A 15,389-nucleotide genomic window follows, 5' to 3' on the forward strand; every position below is an offset into this window, starting at 1 on the left:
AAGTAACCTCCCCTGTGGCGGGAGTATTAAAACCAATGTTCTATTTCCATTCGGGGCGAATATTTTGTGGAAGCTCGAGGGTTGAGCAAATATTTGACCGCTGCAGTGTATTTCATGTATTTTGACTTATCAATTCATATTAATAAATCTTTGTGCTAAATTTCCATTTGAACCGGAGCCTCGTCCTTCTTCAGAAATTCTGGTACACGTAAAATTCTTAACAATTGGTGACCCCGTACACGTGATTTCTGATAGGAGGACGGAGGAACAAGTAGATTCGAAGGGACTTAGAGGTTGATGCTGCTACTTTCTACTACTACTACTCTCAAAGGTAAGCCATTCCTGTTTAATCGAATTTGGCGTAGGATTATGTAGAAATATTAGATGTAAGAGTCAACGGCCTTCAACTCGTAAGTCTATTCAAATCTGTAAAAGTTATTGATAAAAGTAATATCCAATTGAAAACTATTTTGAAAATGATAAGTCAAAAGCAATGTCTGTGAATTGTGTGTGATTGTTTGTGATTGTCTGGGTAAAGCTTAAAAAGACAGAAAGAGTTAAAAAGCCAGAGGAAGGGTTCCTGGTATAAGTGCACATTAGATGTTCGCTAAAGTCGACCAGGGTACACATATAAATTGTTAGATGTATGTGATCTATTTAAACGAGACTTTGTTGAACCGGTGTAAATTCTGAAATTTAGGTGATCTATTTAAACGAGACCTGGTTGCATGTGTACATTCTTGAATTTATGTGATCTATAGGACGAGACCGTGTTATGCCTGTAAAATTTTAGGAAACGTTAAAAGTCCGGATTCAGTAATCGTTAAAAGTCCGGATTCAGTAAACGTTAGAAGTCCGAATCGGCCGGAGTTAGACTCTGAAATTTTTTAAATAAAAAGACAGCGAGGCGGCAAGAGTAATTTACTCTGTTAGGCACGGAGATAAAACATAGACTTTTTTTAACGGTGTTGCCAGCTTGGCGCTGGGTAAATTCTTGAATTTATGTGATCTAATTAAACGAGACCTGGTGACATAAGGAGACCTTGTTGAACCTGTGTAAAATTTTGAGTTTGCGTAGAGTGGGTGGCAGCACTGTTTTTTTAAAGCCAGCTTGTTACAGCTGTGGAGCTATGGACTTGGTAACGCTGACGTTGGCGTGACGACGGACGTAGATGCGCCATTTGGAAGTGCTTCTAGTTTTTTTCCTCGTGTTAATAGCCAGAAATAGGAATCAATTTGAACATAGGTATAGCGAATTGTGTGAAGATACACTTAGGAAATGTAAAGAGGCCTACTGTAAATATTTTGAAATAGAATGGTGTTGATAATTTGAGTCCGTGGCAGCGACTCGCGCAGTGTGTGTGTTCTGATAAACTGTAAATAACTAGTTGCATAAATAAGATTGGGTTGTTGAATTGGGAGCGAGCGAGCTCAAGCAGTGTGGTTTTAAACAGGAGAAAGCTTCCATTAGCGCCAATTCTGTAGTGACTGGGGAATGTGGGGAGGATTTTTAAACTGAAAAAACTTATCAGAAAGGTCTGTTTGAAGTAACACATTCACGAAGTATAAGTGTCGGCCTGAAAATGGTAGAAGCCTGGCTCTATATTAAGTGAATTAAGTGTAAGAAAACAAACAGATTTTTGAGTTTTACTCTGTGGCAAAGGGGGTGGGGAAGTGTGTGTAAACTAATTGTGTATCGTGATTGGACTGGAGCAGCAGACTGTGTCTAGACCTCTTATGAACAAAAAGCAACACTGGAAATATGGTGTACTTGCCTTAATTTACTCAATCCAAACAAACTAAAATAAATTCTACAATCCAAATAGGAAATACTGTAATGTTAAAACGACTAGTAGTTAAAGAAGCGAAAATTAAATAAATCTCCCTCGTGATTTGTAGTTCAAATCCCCTGATCCCCCCATCATTGTGTACATTAGAACATCAGACCTGGAAAAGTAACAGAGAGAAGTGAAATCAGGCACCAAACTAAGATTAGCCTAAAATTAGCATCCTCCTTGAATTAGTACACAGCCATTAGATTCCTCTCCTTATTTACTTACATTTTCTAGTTTCATTCATTTCTTTAAGCAAATGTTTATCTCAACATAGATTCATGCTCATTTAAATATCCAAGTTAGATCAATTCTACGTTTGGTTTTAATTTCTTTTCTAGATTTCCACAATAGGTTAATTTCTCCTGCTTCTGTTTAGAATCTATTTGTTATTTTTTAGAAATCCCTAGTTTCATTTATTTCATTTTATTTAGCAACTTCGGAAAAAGAAAAGAGAAATCATAATAAAACTCACAATAGATTAATTTTACATTTTTGTTTAAAATTTTGTTTTGTTATTCCAAGAACTTTCTGGCCTCATTGACTTTTATTTTCTTTAGTTTCAAAACACTTACAGATCACAGTCTAGGTTAGCACAATGGTAGACAAACAGCCCCTAGAGTTATTCCCAAACAAAATTACAGAATACTGGAAGAATAGGATTTTCAATAAAATTGAAGCCACCACAGAACCAAAAAACAGACAAAAGACTAAAAAGAAACTAGAAGAAATTTGGAAAGATTGGCAAGACAGAAGACTAATACCAGGGGATACAGATCCATGTCCTACCGGAACATACAGAGCACGGATAATAGTGCATGAGAGAGGAGAAGCATCCAAGGCTCAGATAGATTGGGAAAGAAAAGGTGAACCTAAGTTTGGATCTACAATAAGAGCCCTTCGAAAAGCTGAAAGACGCATGGCACCTGCCACCAAACTGTTGTTATTCATGAAACAGATCACTCCAGGTGGACTCATCGGAGTTGGTTTAGAGAGAGAGCCAGACTCAGACACCTCCAATGAAGAATTAACTATCCTCAAACTACATTCAAAGCCCACGGCACCCCCCCCTTACATGCTACCTAACTCCCTCTACCCGCAAGTACAGGCCCCGGTCATGCAGGTAAAAGGAGGGATCCTAGAAGTTGATGAAATCCCAGTAGAGACCCAAAAGCTCAGTGAAATGATGTCAGACGTCATGGTTGTGGCTCAAAATGCGCAGCAAATGCTGAGCGACACCCAAAACATGCTGCAGACGAGTAGAACAGGATGTGAAGTCACTAGAACAGCAGGGACAAGACCTGGGTATCCCTCTGCATCCACTCCAGATCAAGGACAAACATGCAGAGAGAATGAAAACCCTGGAAATGAAGCATGTAGACTGAAGGAGGATGCTACGGTGTTCATAAATAAAAAACAAAAGCAGAAGAAAAAAGGGGAGATTAAATACAGGACTGGATATAACACAGAAGAAGAAGTCAAAACAAGAGAATAAAAAGAACATACTCTTAGTGATTAATCTGACTCAGAAGAAGGTAGCCACAAAACATGCACTGTTAGACTAGTAAGTAAAAGGTTGAAGTAAAGGTTGCCCTGCCCCCCACCACTACTGAAGGTGTGGGCCTATCCAGTCCCATCTCAAGACACACCCGATCACACATAGGAAATGCAACCCCAGGACAATACGCCCTGGTTGCTATTGGAGGAGGAGAAACTATCTACCAGCCATGGAAGCATAGAGACATGGAAGCACTGGTGTCCAAACTGCCACCACTACAGAAAGGAGGCCAAAGATGGATTATCGAATGGGAGAAGTACACAGCAACAGACCAGCTTTGTTTGGGAGACATAAGGGCCTTCATAAGGCGGGTAGAAGGGAACATCAGAGTCCGGGAATTAGATGACATAGCCGGATGCTCTGATGAAGAAGATGACACACTTTTCAACCGGTATAGAACTGCCTACTGGGGAGCAGTAAGAGACAAGTTCCCTACCCAGAGATCCCTCACCGGATTGGACAGTCTTAAAATGGCACAGAATGAAGAGCAGCACGTCTTCTTGAAAAGGTGTGAAGAATGGTTAGAGAGCACTGGTGAACGATATGATAACTCCCCCTCCAATCGCATGTTGTACCGAGACAGAGTGATAAAAGCCCTCCCATAAGCAGTTCAAGCCAAATTGAATGACGTTGCAGGACTCAGCATCATGGATGAAGAAAACTGGCGAATCCACCTAACACATCACCATAGCAATTACAGCAAATTAGAAGGAGAACGTGATGAAGAACAGAGGGCCCTCAGTAAAAGGCTGCTGAAGATGCAAGTGGCAGAAAAAGAAGACATAATAAACAGATTGAAGAAAAACAAACCTGAAACACAAATGGTAATGGGATCAGTGACAGGAGACATACAAGATGCAGTTCAAAAGGCTGTAGCTGCAGCACTGAAGAATCCCCCAGTGGGAGCTACGCCCCCACACACAGGGCCAACATGGCTGATGGGACCAGAACCAGGTACGCCACAACAATACCCCATGGAGTACCAAAGACCACCACTGCTTAATCCTCCACTAAGAGGACAAAATAGGGTCAGACCAAGAGGATACGCAAGCTATAATGGTCCAGGCTGCCACAACTGCGGAGAACTCACACACTGGGTTAGAGATTGTCCTTCCGTGGGTCCGCCACCACCCACGCCCTATGGCTCACAGAGAGGAAGAGGATCATCATACAGAAGGGGACCATCACACTCAGAAGGATGGAGAGGGAGGAGCATGCCACCCAACTACACCCAAATGCCAATGACGGCATGGGAGGAGCAATGATGGGGCCCAGAGAATCCAACAGCAGGTGTTCACACCCCACCACACCTTGAACCAATGGTCACCTGCACAATAGAGTCAGAACAAATTGAGATGATGGTCGACAGTGGAGCATCCGTTTCATGTATCATCAAACTAAAGGGAGAGATTCCCCCTCTCTCCTCAAAAACTCTACGCACAGTTGGATACTCGGGAAAAGCAGAAGAACAAAGATACACAAAGCCATTGGTCATAACAGTTGGAACTCAAACCCTACATCACGCATTCCTACATGCTCCCAAATGCCCTATACCCCTACTCGGAAGAGACCTGCTAGTAAAAATTGGAGCCATTATTCTGTGCACCCCAGATGGACTCAATGTGCATCTCCCAGGACAGAAAACAACACCTACTGTACTACAGCATGGACACAGAATACTCATGATGGGACCTGAAATGGAACAGAACACACCACCAGAAACCACACAAGTCTACTGGAGCAGACTGTGCAACACCTCAGTTGATACACCGGAAATACAGCACCACTACATGAAATGGAAACCATGGATCAACACACTAGGACCCTATGGCCCTCCCCTGGATCCTCTACACTGCACCTACAACTACCTACGCAGACCAGATGATGAGTACCAGCAAGCATGGGAAGAAGATAAAGAAGAAATGACTGAACAACTATCCATCACTGACATCTATGTGGGAGCACAAGGTGTCGCTGCATACTGTGAACTAACTCCTGAACAGAAAACCTGGTATGCCCTGAGACATGAGAGTGAGCCACACGTAACCCTTGCTGTAGGCGTCGGATGTGAAGCAAGATCACTGGGACCCATGATAAAGGCAGCACTAACAAAAGACTGGCAGGAAACCTCAGTCCCAAAAGTGTCCTGCTCGTCAGATGGAACCATGTGGAAAATCAGGCATGATGGAATAAATTCAGGAATACTAGAAAGACAAGAATTGGACAGAGACCATGGAAGGGAACACACCACCCACCCGGATGCAGAAAGATGGCTCTCACGAGTTCCAGAGAAATTGTGGACTAAAGACCCATATGATGTAGGATGTTTCCCCGCCCACCAGGTCACCGTCAAATTAAGACCACACCAATTGCCCTGCTGGCGTCCCCAATACAGACTCAAACAAGAACAGGTGGAAGGGATCGATGACACCATACGAGGATTACTCACAGCAGGTGTATTAAGACCAACTAAATCTCCATGGAACACACCAATACTGCCAGTCCCAAAAGCAGAAAATAAAGGATGGAGAATGGTACCTGACCTACGACAAATTAACCAAGCTACCACCACTGAAAACATTCCTGTTCCAGACCCCTATGTTGCTTTACATAATCTGAATCCCACTCACACACACTTCACTGTCATCGACCTAGCAAATGCATTTTTCTGCCTACCTCTCGCTCCAGAAGTACAAGATATATTTGCCTTCACCTACAAAGGGAAACAGTACACCTACAACCGAATGCCACAAGGATACAAAGACAGCCCAGGACTCTTCAACCAAGCATTGAGAGAAGATTTAAAACATCTCCAACTGCCACAAGGAACTATCCTGATCCAATATGTTGATGACTTATTGTTGGCAAGCCCAACACCACAAGCATGTCTAAAAACTACAACAGATCTTTTGATACTCCTTGCCAACGCAGGCTACAAGGTCAAAAGAGAAAAAACACAGGTGTGTAGACGAAAAGTTACATTCCTGGGAAGATTAATTTCTGCTAATAGCCTCACGTTGACATCATCGCAAAGAAATTCCATTCTCTCACACGGAAAACCAAAGACTGTGCAACAGATGCTAGCATTTCTTGGACTCACAGGATACTCCAGGAACCACGTGCCAGATTATGTGTCCCTCACTCAACCACTTAGGGAAATGCTATCAGTGGCTGGAAACATAAATCTCACTGCTACCCTTGATTGGACACCCGAAGGAGAAGCCTTCACCCACATTAAACAAGCCCTAGGACAAGCAGCACATCTCTGCTCCCCAGACTACACCCAGCCATTCTATCTTGATGTTTCAGAAACAGGAAGCATTATAAATGCTGTCCTGTTTCAGAAAAAAGAGGGAGAAAGGAGAGTACTGATGTACCACAGTTCCAGACTGGACAATATTGAACAAGGGCAAACAGGATGTGCCAGACATCTAGCAGCCCTAACTAGGGCTATAGACAAAACATCACATGTGGTCATGTGCCATCCCCTAAAAATCAACACTTCACATGGAGTAATTGCATTCCTGAGCTCCAACGCATTTACTTTCTCCCCGGTAAGAAAAATCAAGATTTCTGACATCCTGAAGCAACCACACATCAGTTATGAAACTGAAAGAACCAATATGGCCAATGGACTGAACTCAGAAGAACATGAACCACATGACTGTGAATTTGTAGCACAAAAAGACTTGAAACTCAGAGAAGACCTAAAAGCAAACTGGTAAATCCAGAAATGACATTATACTGTGATGGCTGCTGTTATAGAGGGGATCAAGGAAATGTAGCCTCATATGCAGTAGTACAACAACAGGGACAGCAAATTGAGACCCTAGACTCAGAAGTCATTCCCCAACCAGCCTCTGCCCAATTAGCTGAAGTGATAGCATTAACCAAAGCTTTAGAAATAGGGAAAGACAAAAGAGTAAACATTTACACTGACTCAGCATATGCACATGGCGCAGTACACATAGATGGCCCACAATGGCTGAGAAGGGGATTCCTGACCAGTCAAAAAACTCCAGTTAAACATGCCAGTGCACTTCAAAATCTTCTCAAAGCCATCCTACTCCCTGCCCAGATAGCAGTAATGAAATGTAAAGGACACCAAAATTCAATCTCAGCGGTAGCTAAAGGTAATGACGCTGCAGACAGAGCAGCTAAAAAGGCAGGGGGGTACAGCAGACAATTGTTATGCCTACAGACTGAACTAATTGAAGAAAACATAGAAAAAATGCAGGAAAATGCAGGAGTTTATGAACACAATCAGTGGCTTTTAAAAGGTGCGACAAAGTCAGACAAAGGTCTTTGGAGATCACATGATGGTCGCCTGGTGGCACCTGCAAAACTCTGTCATTTGTTAATCAAAGAAGCACATGGACCAACCCATGTTGGCAGAACAAGAACCACTAAAGAAGTGGAAGCCCACTGGTGGCATCCATACATGAAGGAAATGGTAGAACGTCATAAAAGACTGCGAAAATTGCAATGCTCACAATGATAAAAAGCCATACAAATGCCCAATGGGACGTTTTCCAGTTCCTGATGCTCCATTCAAAGAAATTTGTATAGACTATACAGACATGGGGGCAGATAATATGGTCTGGGGACACAGATACATTTTGGTTATGGTAGACCGTTACACCAAATGGATTGAAGCAATCCCGTGTAAAAAAGAGGATGCTAACTCAGTAGTAAAATGGCTAAAGAACGAACTGATACCAAGGTATGGGGTCCCCAGACGTATTAGGTCAGATAATGGATCCCACTTCACCAGCCAAAAGTTGAGTGAAGTAGAAAAGTATTTTGGCATTGCGCACAAGTTTGGATCAATATATCACTCCTCTTCACAAGGTCTGGTGGAGAGGGCTAACCAAACTTTGAAAAGAAAAATTGCCAAAGCTTGTCATAACACCAAAATTAATTGGGTAGATGCACTACCCCTGGCACTAATGTCTATGAGATCTTCACAGAGTAATAAAACTCACCTGTCGCCTCATGAGTTATTGACTGGTAGGCCAATGCCGGGCCCACCCAGAGATGGTGGTATAGGCCCAGTATTGGATCTGTGGCAGATAGAAGCAGACGATTATATGAGAGCACTCACTAATCTCACCCGAGTTTTGTCTTCACAGGTCAAAACTACAACAGAAACACCACAGAGCGACACAGAGCCTCCTGTAAAGCCTGGAGATTGGGTGTGGTTGCGTGTCCACAAACGTAAGTGGACAGAACCGAGGTGGACAGGACCGTGGGAAGTGATTGAAAGCTCAACCCATGCTCTGAACGTTAGAGGTAAAACAGGAGCTAATTGGCACCACCTGACACACTGTACACCCGCCCAGGCGCCCTCCCGACCACTAGAGGAGGTTAGGACTGATTTGACCACGCTGTGAACAAAAAGTAGGTTTTTGATGGATAACATGATGAATTTGAATTAGACACAGCAGAACCAGAAATCTTTTGTCTCTTTCTGGTAGATAAAAAATTCAACCTCCTGGAAGTCTCCTGGAAATGTTTTCCCCCTTCCCCAGTTAAACAAAATGGAGAACAAAAGAGGGAACAAATTGAGGCTTCTAGAATTTTGTGGAATAAAGGGAACAATAGTAATTTTAGCCATAACTATTTCTTTAGTCGTCCCATTAATCCTACTGTTCCCTCCTGAGATTTGGTCATCCATAACCCTCAGGGAGCACAGTAACACTGCACGTCTAGGTAGAGCTATTCCACAAAACAGTACAACTTCCCTTAAAGAGGATCACCAAAGATTTAGAAGATCATATAGGAGTGCCCAACCCTTACTGACGCTACATTTTACTGAAGGAGAAACTGATGCTGCACAATTTGATTTGTGCCCTAGTGCAGTTAGTAATGCCATTCCACGCGTTACCATTCGACAGCCGCGATTGTTGAGATAAATGTAGTTTAAATAATGCTGATTTAATAACCATGTATTCTTATGTTTTTGTTTTATTAAATTGTATGCTGCAGCCAGGTTTGGGAGATATGATTGAATACAATAACCATCAAAGTTTAAAACCCAATACATTACACTCAGCCACACTCACTCAGACTTTACACCTGGCTCAGATAGAGAGACAGGATTAAAACCCCACAATTAACATACAAATGAAACTGCCCCCTATACAGCACAAAGAGACCTTCTGTCTCCAGCCCCCTGATGATCTAGTCTAGGTTAGGACAATAGAATGTAAATTACTGTAACCTGATTAAGATTTCACACCTGTATGCAAAGAACCTGTTGATCTATGACCAAGAGTGAGAGCATGTCCTTCCTCATTGGATGGCGAAAACCAAGAGATTTGTCCAACATGTCACCATGCCAACGAAGAGCCAATAAGGATGGAGTAACCGCCCCTGTGGCGGGAGTATGTTCTATTTCCATTCGGGGCGAATATTTTGTGGAAGCTCGAGGGTTGAGCAAATATTTGACCGCTGCAGTGTATTTCATGTATTTTGACTTATCAATTCATATTAATAAATCTTTGTGCTAAATTTCCATTTGAACCGGAGCCTCGTCCTTCTTCAGAAATTCTGGTACACGTAAAATTCTTAACAAGGTCACCTGGCCCTGGCCCCCTTTTTTTTGGTCCTCTGAGTCAGAGTGTTGCCTGTAAAGGGGACCAGAGCCAGGGCATTTGACAGGCTGCTGTAGCCAGGAGAGAGAGTGTGTAATGTGGGGGTCAGGACTGGGTGCCTCTGTATGGAGGTCACCTGGCCCTGGCCACCTTTTATTTGGTCCTCTGAGTAAGAGTGTTGCCTGTATAGGGGACCAGAGCAAGGGCATTTGACAGGCTGCTGTCGCCAGGAGAGAGAGTGTGTAATGTGGGGGGTCAGGACTGGGTGCCTCTGTATGGAGGTCACCTGGCCCTGGCCCCCTTTTTTTTTGGTCCTCTAGGTCAGAGTGTGGCCTGCACAGTGCTGCCTGAATAGGGGAAGAGAGCCAGGACACTCTCCTGCCTCCTGTAGCCAGGGGAGAGGTGTGCTATGTGGGGAAAGTGCAGGCTGCCTGTGTATGGAGGTCAACAGGCCCTGAACTTTGTAAATGTTTCCTATGAATAGAGAACAGCATACACAGTGCTGCCTGTAAAGGGGACCAGAGCCAGGGCATTTGACAGGCTGCTGTAGCCAGGAGAGAGAGTGTGTAATGTGGGGGTCAGGACTGGGTGCCTCTGTATGGAGGTCACCTGGCCCTGGCCCCCTTTTATTTGGTCCTCTGAGTAAGAGTGTTGCCTGTATAGGGGACCAGAGCAAGGGCATTTGACAGGCTGCTGTCGCCAGGAGAGAGTGTGTAATGTGGGGGGTCAGGACTGGGTGCCTCTGTATGGACAGGCCCTGACCTTTGTAAATGTTTCCCATGAATAGAGAACAGAGTATATAGTCTTGCCTGTATAGGGGACCAGAGGAAGGGCATTATTTCATGACTCCCGTAGCCAGGACAGTGTGCTCCTATTAGGGGGTAAGTGCATTGTGCCTGAGTCTGGGGCTCAACAGGCCCTGACGTCTGTAAATGTTTCCCATGAATAGAGAACAGCATACACAGTGTTGCCTGAATAGGGGACCAGAGGAAGGGCATTCTCCATGACTCCTGTAGCCAGGACAGTGTGCTCCTATTAGGGGGTAAGTGCAGTGTGCCTGAGTCTGGGGCTCAACAGGCCCTGACCTTTGTAAATGTTTCCCATCAATAGAGAACAGAGTATATAGTCTTGCCTGTTTAGGGGACCAGAGGAAAGGCATTCTAAATGACTCCTGTAGCCAGGAGAGAGTGCTCCTGTGTGGGGTAAATGAAGGTTGCCTGTGTATGGAGCTCAACAGGCCCTGACCTTTGTAAATGTTTCCCATCAGTAGAGAACAGAGAATATAGTCTTGCCTGAATAGGGGACCAGAGAAAGGGCATTCTACATGACTGCTGTAGCCAGGACAGTGTGCTCCTATAAGGGGCTAAGTGCAGAGTGCCTGTGTATGGAGCTCAACAGGCCCTGACCTTTGTAAATGTTTCCCATGACTAGAGAACAGAGTAAATAGTGTTGCCTGTTTAGGGGACATGGGGAAGGGCATCATTTCATGACTCCTGTAGCCAGGAGATAGTGCTCCTATAAGGGGCTAAGTGCAGTGTGCTTGTGTATTGAGGTCAACAGGCCCTGACCTTTGTAAATGCATCCCATGATCTGAGAACAGCATAGATAGTCTTGCCTGAATAGGGGACCAGAGGAAGGGCATCATTTCATGACTGCTGTAGCCAGGAGAGGGCACTCCTGTATAGGGCATATGCAGTGTGCTTGTGTATGGAGGTCAACAGGCCCTGACCTTTGTAAATGTTTCCCATGAATAGAGAACAGAGTATATAGTGTTGCCTGTTTAGGGGACCAGAGGAAGGGCACCATTTCATGACTCCTGTATCCAGGAGAGAGTGCCCTGTGTGGGGTAAATGCAGGTTGCCAGTGTATGGAGGTCATAAGGCCCTGGCCTTTGTACATGTTTCCCTATGAATAGAGAATAGAATAAATAGTCTTGCGTGAATAGCGGACCAGAGGAAGGGCATTCTAAATGACTCCTGTAGCCAGGAGAGAGTGCTCCTGTGTGGGGTTAATGCAGTGTGCTTGTGTATGGAGGTCAACAGGCCCTGACCTTTGTAAATATTTCCCATGAATAGCGAACAGAGTATATAGTGTTGCCTGTTTAAGGGACCAGAGGAAGGGCATCATTTCATGACTCCTGTAGCCAGGAGAGAGCACTGCTATATGGGGTAAATGCAGGTTGCCTGTGTATGGAGGTCACAAGGCCCTGGCCTATGTACATGTTTCCCCATGAATAGAGAACAGAATAAGTAGTCTCGCCTGAATAGGGGACCAGAGGAAGGGCATTCTACATGAATCCTGTAGCCAGGAGAGAGTGCTCCTGTGTGGGGCTAAATGCAGTTTGCCTGTGTATGGAGGTCACAAGGCCCTGGCCCCCTGTATTTGTCCCCCATGACCACAGCATTGTGTGTCCCCTATACAGGGGACCAGAGCCAGGGCAGTCCCCAGGCTCCTGTACGCAGGTGAAAGTGTTCCTATGCTGGGATTCCATTGCTGGGCCCCTGTGTATGGAGGTCACCTGGCCCCGGCCCCCTGTCCGGTTCTTAGCCTGACCCCGGGCCCCCAGATTAAGCCATGCAAGTGTAAGTACACACGGCTGGTACAGTGAAACTGCGAATGGCTCATTAAATCAGTTATGGTTCCTTTGATCGCTCCAACGTTACTTGGATAACTGTGGTAATTCTAGAGCTAATACATGCAAACGAGCGCTGACCTTCGGGGATGCGTGCATTTATTAGACCCAAAACCCAGGCCAGTGCACCCGGGAGGTTTGGACTCTAGATTGCGGTGGTCGATGCAGTCTTGTACTATCTGACTTGATATGCTACTGTTTGTAGTCTAGTGCAGTTGGTCTGAGCCCTGAGGCAGCAGGGTTTCGGTTGGAGGATACTGGGGCATAGGTCCGGTCGTTGGGCTCTCTCTCCCCTCCAGACGGGGCTCGTGGTGTAGGGCCTCGCGGTGAGGCCTCACGGGAAGGTTTTACCTTGCGGTGGTCGTTCCCCATTGGGGAGGGGGGGGGGTGCTGGGGACCGGTTCAGGTGCCTCAGCCGCCACGAATTGGCGTGGCGGGGGAACACCCCGCGGTGGTGGCGATGGTGGAGGTCGCGGCTAAAGTGGGGTGCAAGCAGAAACTACAGGACATGACGGATCTGAGAGGAACACGGCCCCTGAACCTTCCAGAGTGGACTGGTGAGTGGTGGTGGACACTGCTGACTGGTCGTTGGGCTCTGGCGTTGGCCGATATGGACTCGAAACCATATCACTTCTAGGCAGATCAGACTGGGTCATCAAATCTGACACCTGCGGCGGGCGTGCCCGGACGCCGTACGATAAAGCGAACAGGGCCGTCCACTACCCTATTACCCGGGGGAGTTGAGACGAACCACTACGGGTCGGTGCGATCGAGGAATGTGGCGGAAAAGGCGGAGAGGTCCAAGCGGAGCTTGGATGGGGAATATGGAAACTTGGAGGAATTGACGGTGCGAAAGCGGCCCCGTGCAGAGCGGCCTCGAGAGCCTCAGTGCGCTGGTGTACCGAGGACAGTCGCCCAGTCTTCCGGGGTGCGGGGCGCTGTAGGGACACCATCACAATCTGCTAAGGCTGATGAGCGTGGTGAAAGAGTGAGCTGTGTGGGGGGGACGGTCCCCCCGGTGGTGCTGGATGGTCTGTTGGTGCCAGTCCCTGTCGAAGATCTGAGCTGCGAGCTGTGTGGGTGGAGCCTGGGTGCGGTAGGGGGGGCGGTGGCTCACTTCGCAGCCCGCCACCCTGCTGTTCCGCTGCTCTACCAATGTCGTACATGTGGGAGGACTGATCCAAACCCTCACTCCATCTCCTGTCATGTTCCTAAGTGCAAGGCCATGGCAGAGACTGTGATGGCAATTTCTAAAGTCCAAATAGTTCTATGAAAATGGTAGGTAAGACAGGAGAAATCAATTGCGCAATAAACTGTTTTAATTTTACTTGCAAGGAGAAAGTATACAGGTTACAAGGTAACAGTGGATAGTCTCTAAATAAAACATCATTTCGACAGTATTTATTACATAGAAAAAGGGGTGTGGTAAGATTCTGCCATCTTATGTCAATCAAACACATTCCCTTTGTTCTATCACAAGTCAAATGCTATCTTCCCCCCACCTTATCCTTCCTGCCATAATGTTTACTGTTGTGTTTACCCAAAGGGGCCAACTGACCTTACTCCTACTGTTGTGTATCTTCTCCTATCCCGTCCTAAAACCCATTGATCTGCATCTGGACAGACAATAGATGCCCCCTATGCAAATACCAGATCCCCCACATTCCTCTACCTATCTTAACAGTGGGACTCAGTCCTTTACTCAGTGAGAATACATTGTATAAAGAAATTTCCACAACAATCCATCCTCTTGATACCATGTCAAACCTTGGTATCAAACCTTAAACAGTTCACTCAATAGGATGTAGACTGCAACAAAACAGTCCTCTTTAACAGCATGACCCAGTCAATATTATTACCCTTAGTGATTAGAGAACAGAGCAAATCTGAAATGTCTGGATCCTCCTTTACATTCTTCTAGATCATTACCGACCATTACCTTCCACCAAGATCACACATTGTCATCATACAGAATGATAACATAGTACAGCAAAACTTTTATGTTAAAATCATCACAAACACCTATCACTGAATGCATCCTTCAATTTATCACTGTTACAAAGTTCTCTCATGCCAATTGCTCGATTCACTGAAAAGTCCTCTCCATGGTTCCATTTGGATGTACTTCCAAAGTCATCACAAATGTTCTGCTCCTGGAACATTACCATATAGACCAAATCCAATGTTAGCCCCACTCTGCCGGTCAGGAATGGCTGACGGGGAATAACAGTCCTTATCTGGCGGCATCATTTGTGCTGCCACATCCGCCCAACCATATGCCTGCCAGTCTGGTACTGAAAATGGTTTAGGGGTTAACATAGGAAACCGTGAAGATGTTGGTATGTGTTGGCAAATCCAACAATTAATCATGTTCTTGTGCTTTGCATAGTCAACCATTATCCTAAGGGCTATGTTGTCCGGCTCTAACAGTGCTCTCCTTTCTCTACCTGGTTCAGAACGACGTGGTGCAGGATTAGGAGCTACCGTAGTACGTGCAACTGTTAAGGGACATATCATAGCGGGTCTACCTTTAGGGAAGTCGGGTGATCTGCAAGTGGTGGCACCCCCATTGGTACTGAAACATCAGTAATCCTGGATTACTCCTAGTGGTTTGGAAATGTTAGCAGTACAATAAACATCATCATAACATCTCCACCTATTCACATGGTTGGAAAAATGGTGTGAGGGGAACATAGAGTTCCCTCCTGTATTCAGGTGAGTCCAATACCACTCATTATCCGTCAATACTGGGCTTGTCAGCACATAGCAAT

The 15,389-nt window shown here is 45.3% G+C and overlaps 1 protein-coding gene across 1 annotated transcript; it reads left to right on the top strand.

Annotated features, from left to right (window-relative positions):
• Positions 1 to 5,075: 5,075 nt before the first annotated feature.
• Positions 5,076 to 15,095, top strand: LOC117594176. Its single transcript, XM_034291271.1, is given in 7 exon segments — positions 5,076 to 5,432; positions 5,733 to 7,104; positions 7,107 to 7,513; positions 12,409 to 12,568; positions 12,918 to 13,175; positions 13,260 to 13,784; positions 15,049 to 15,095. Coding segments are annotated over 7 exon segments (3,126 nt in total).
• Positions 15,096 to 15,389: the final 294 nt, after the last annotated feature.

The sequence above is a fragment of the Esox lucius genome, unplaced genomic scaffold (assembly GCF_011004845.1).
Source record: "Esox lucius isolate fEsoLuc1 unplaced genomic scaffold, fEsoLuc1.pri S26, whole genome shotgun sequence".
Classification (NCBI taxonomy): Eukaryota; Metazoa; Chordata; class Actinopteri; order Esociformes; family Esocidae; genus Esox; species Esox lucius.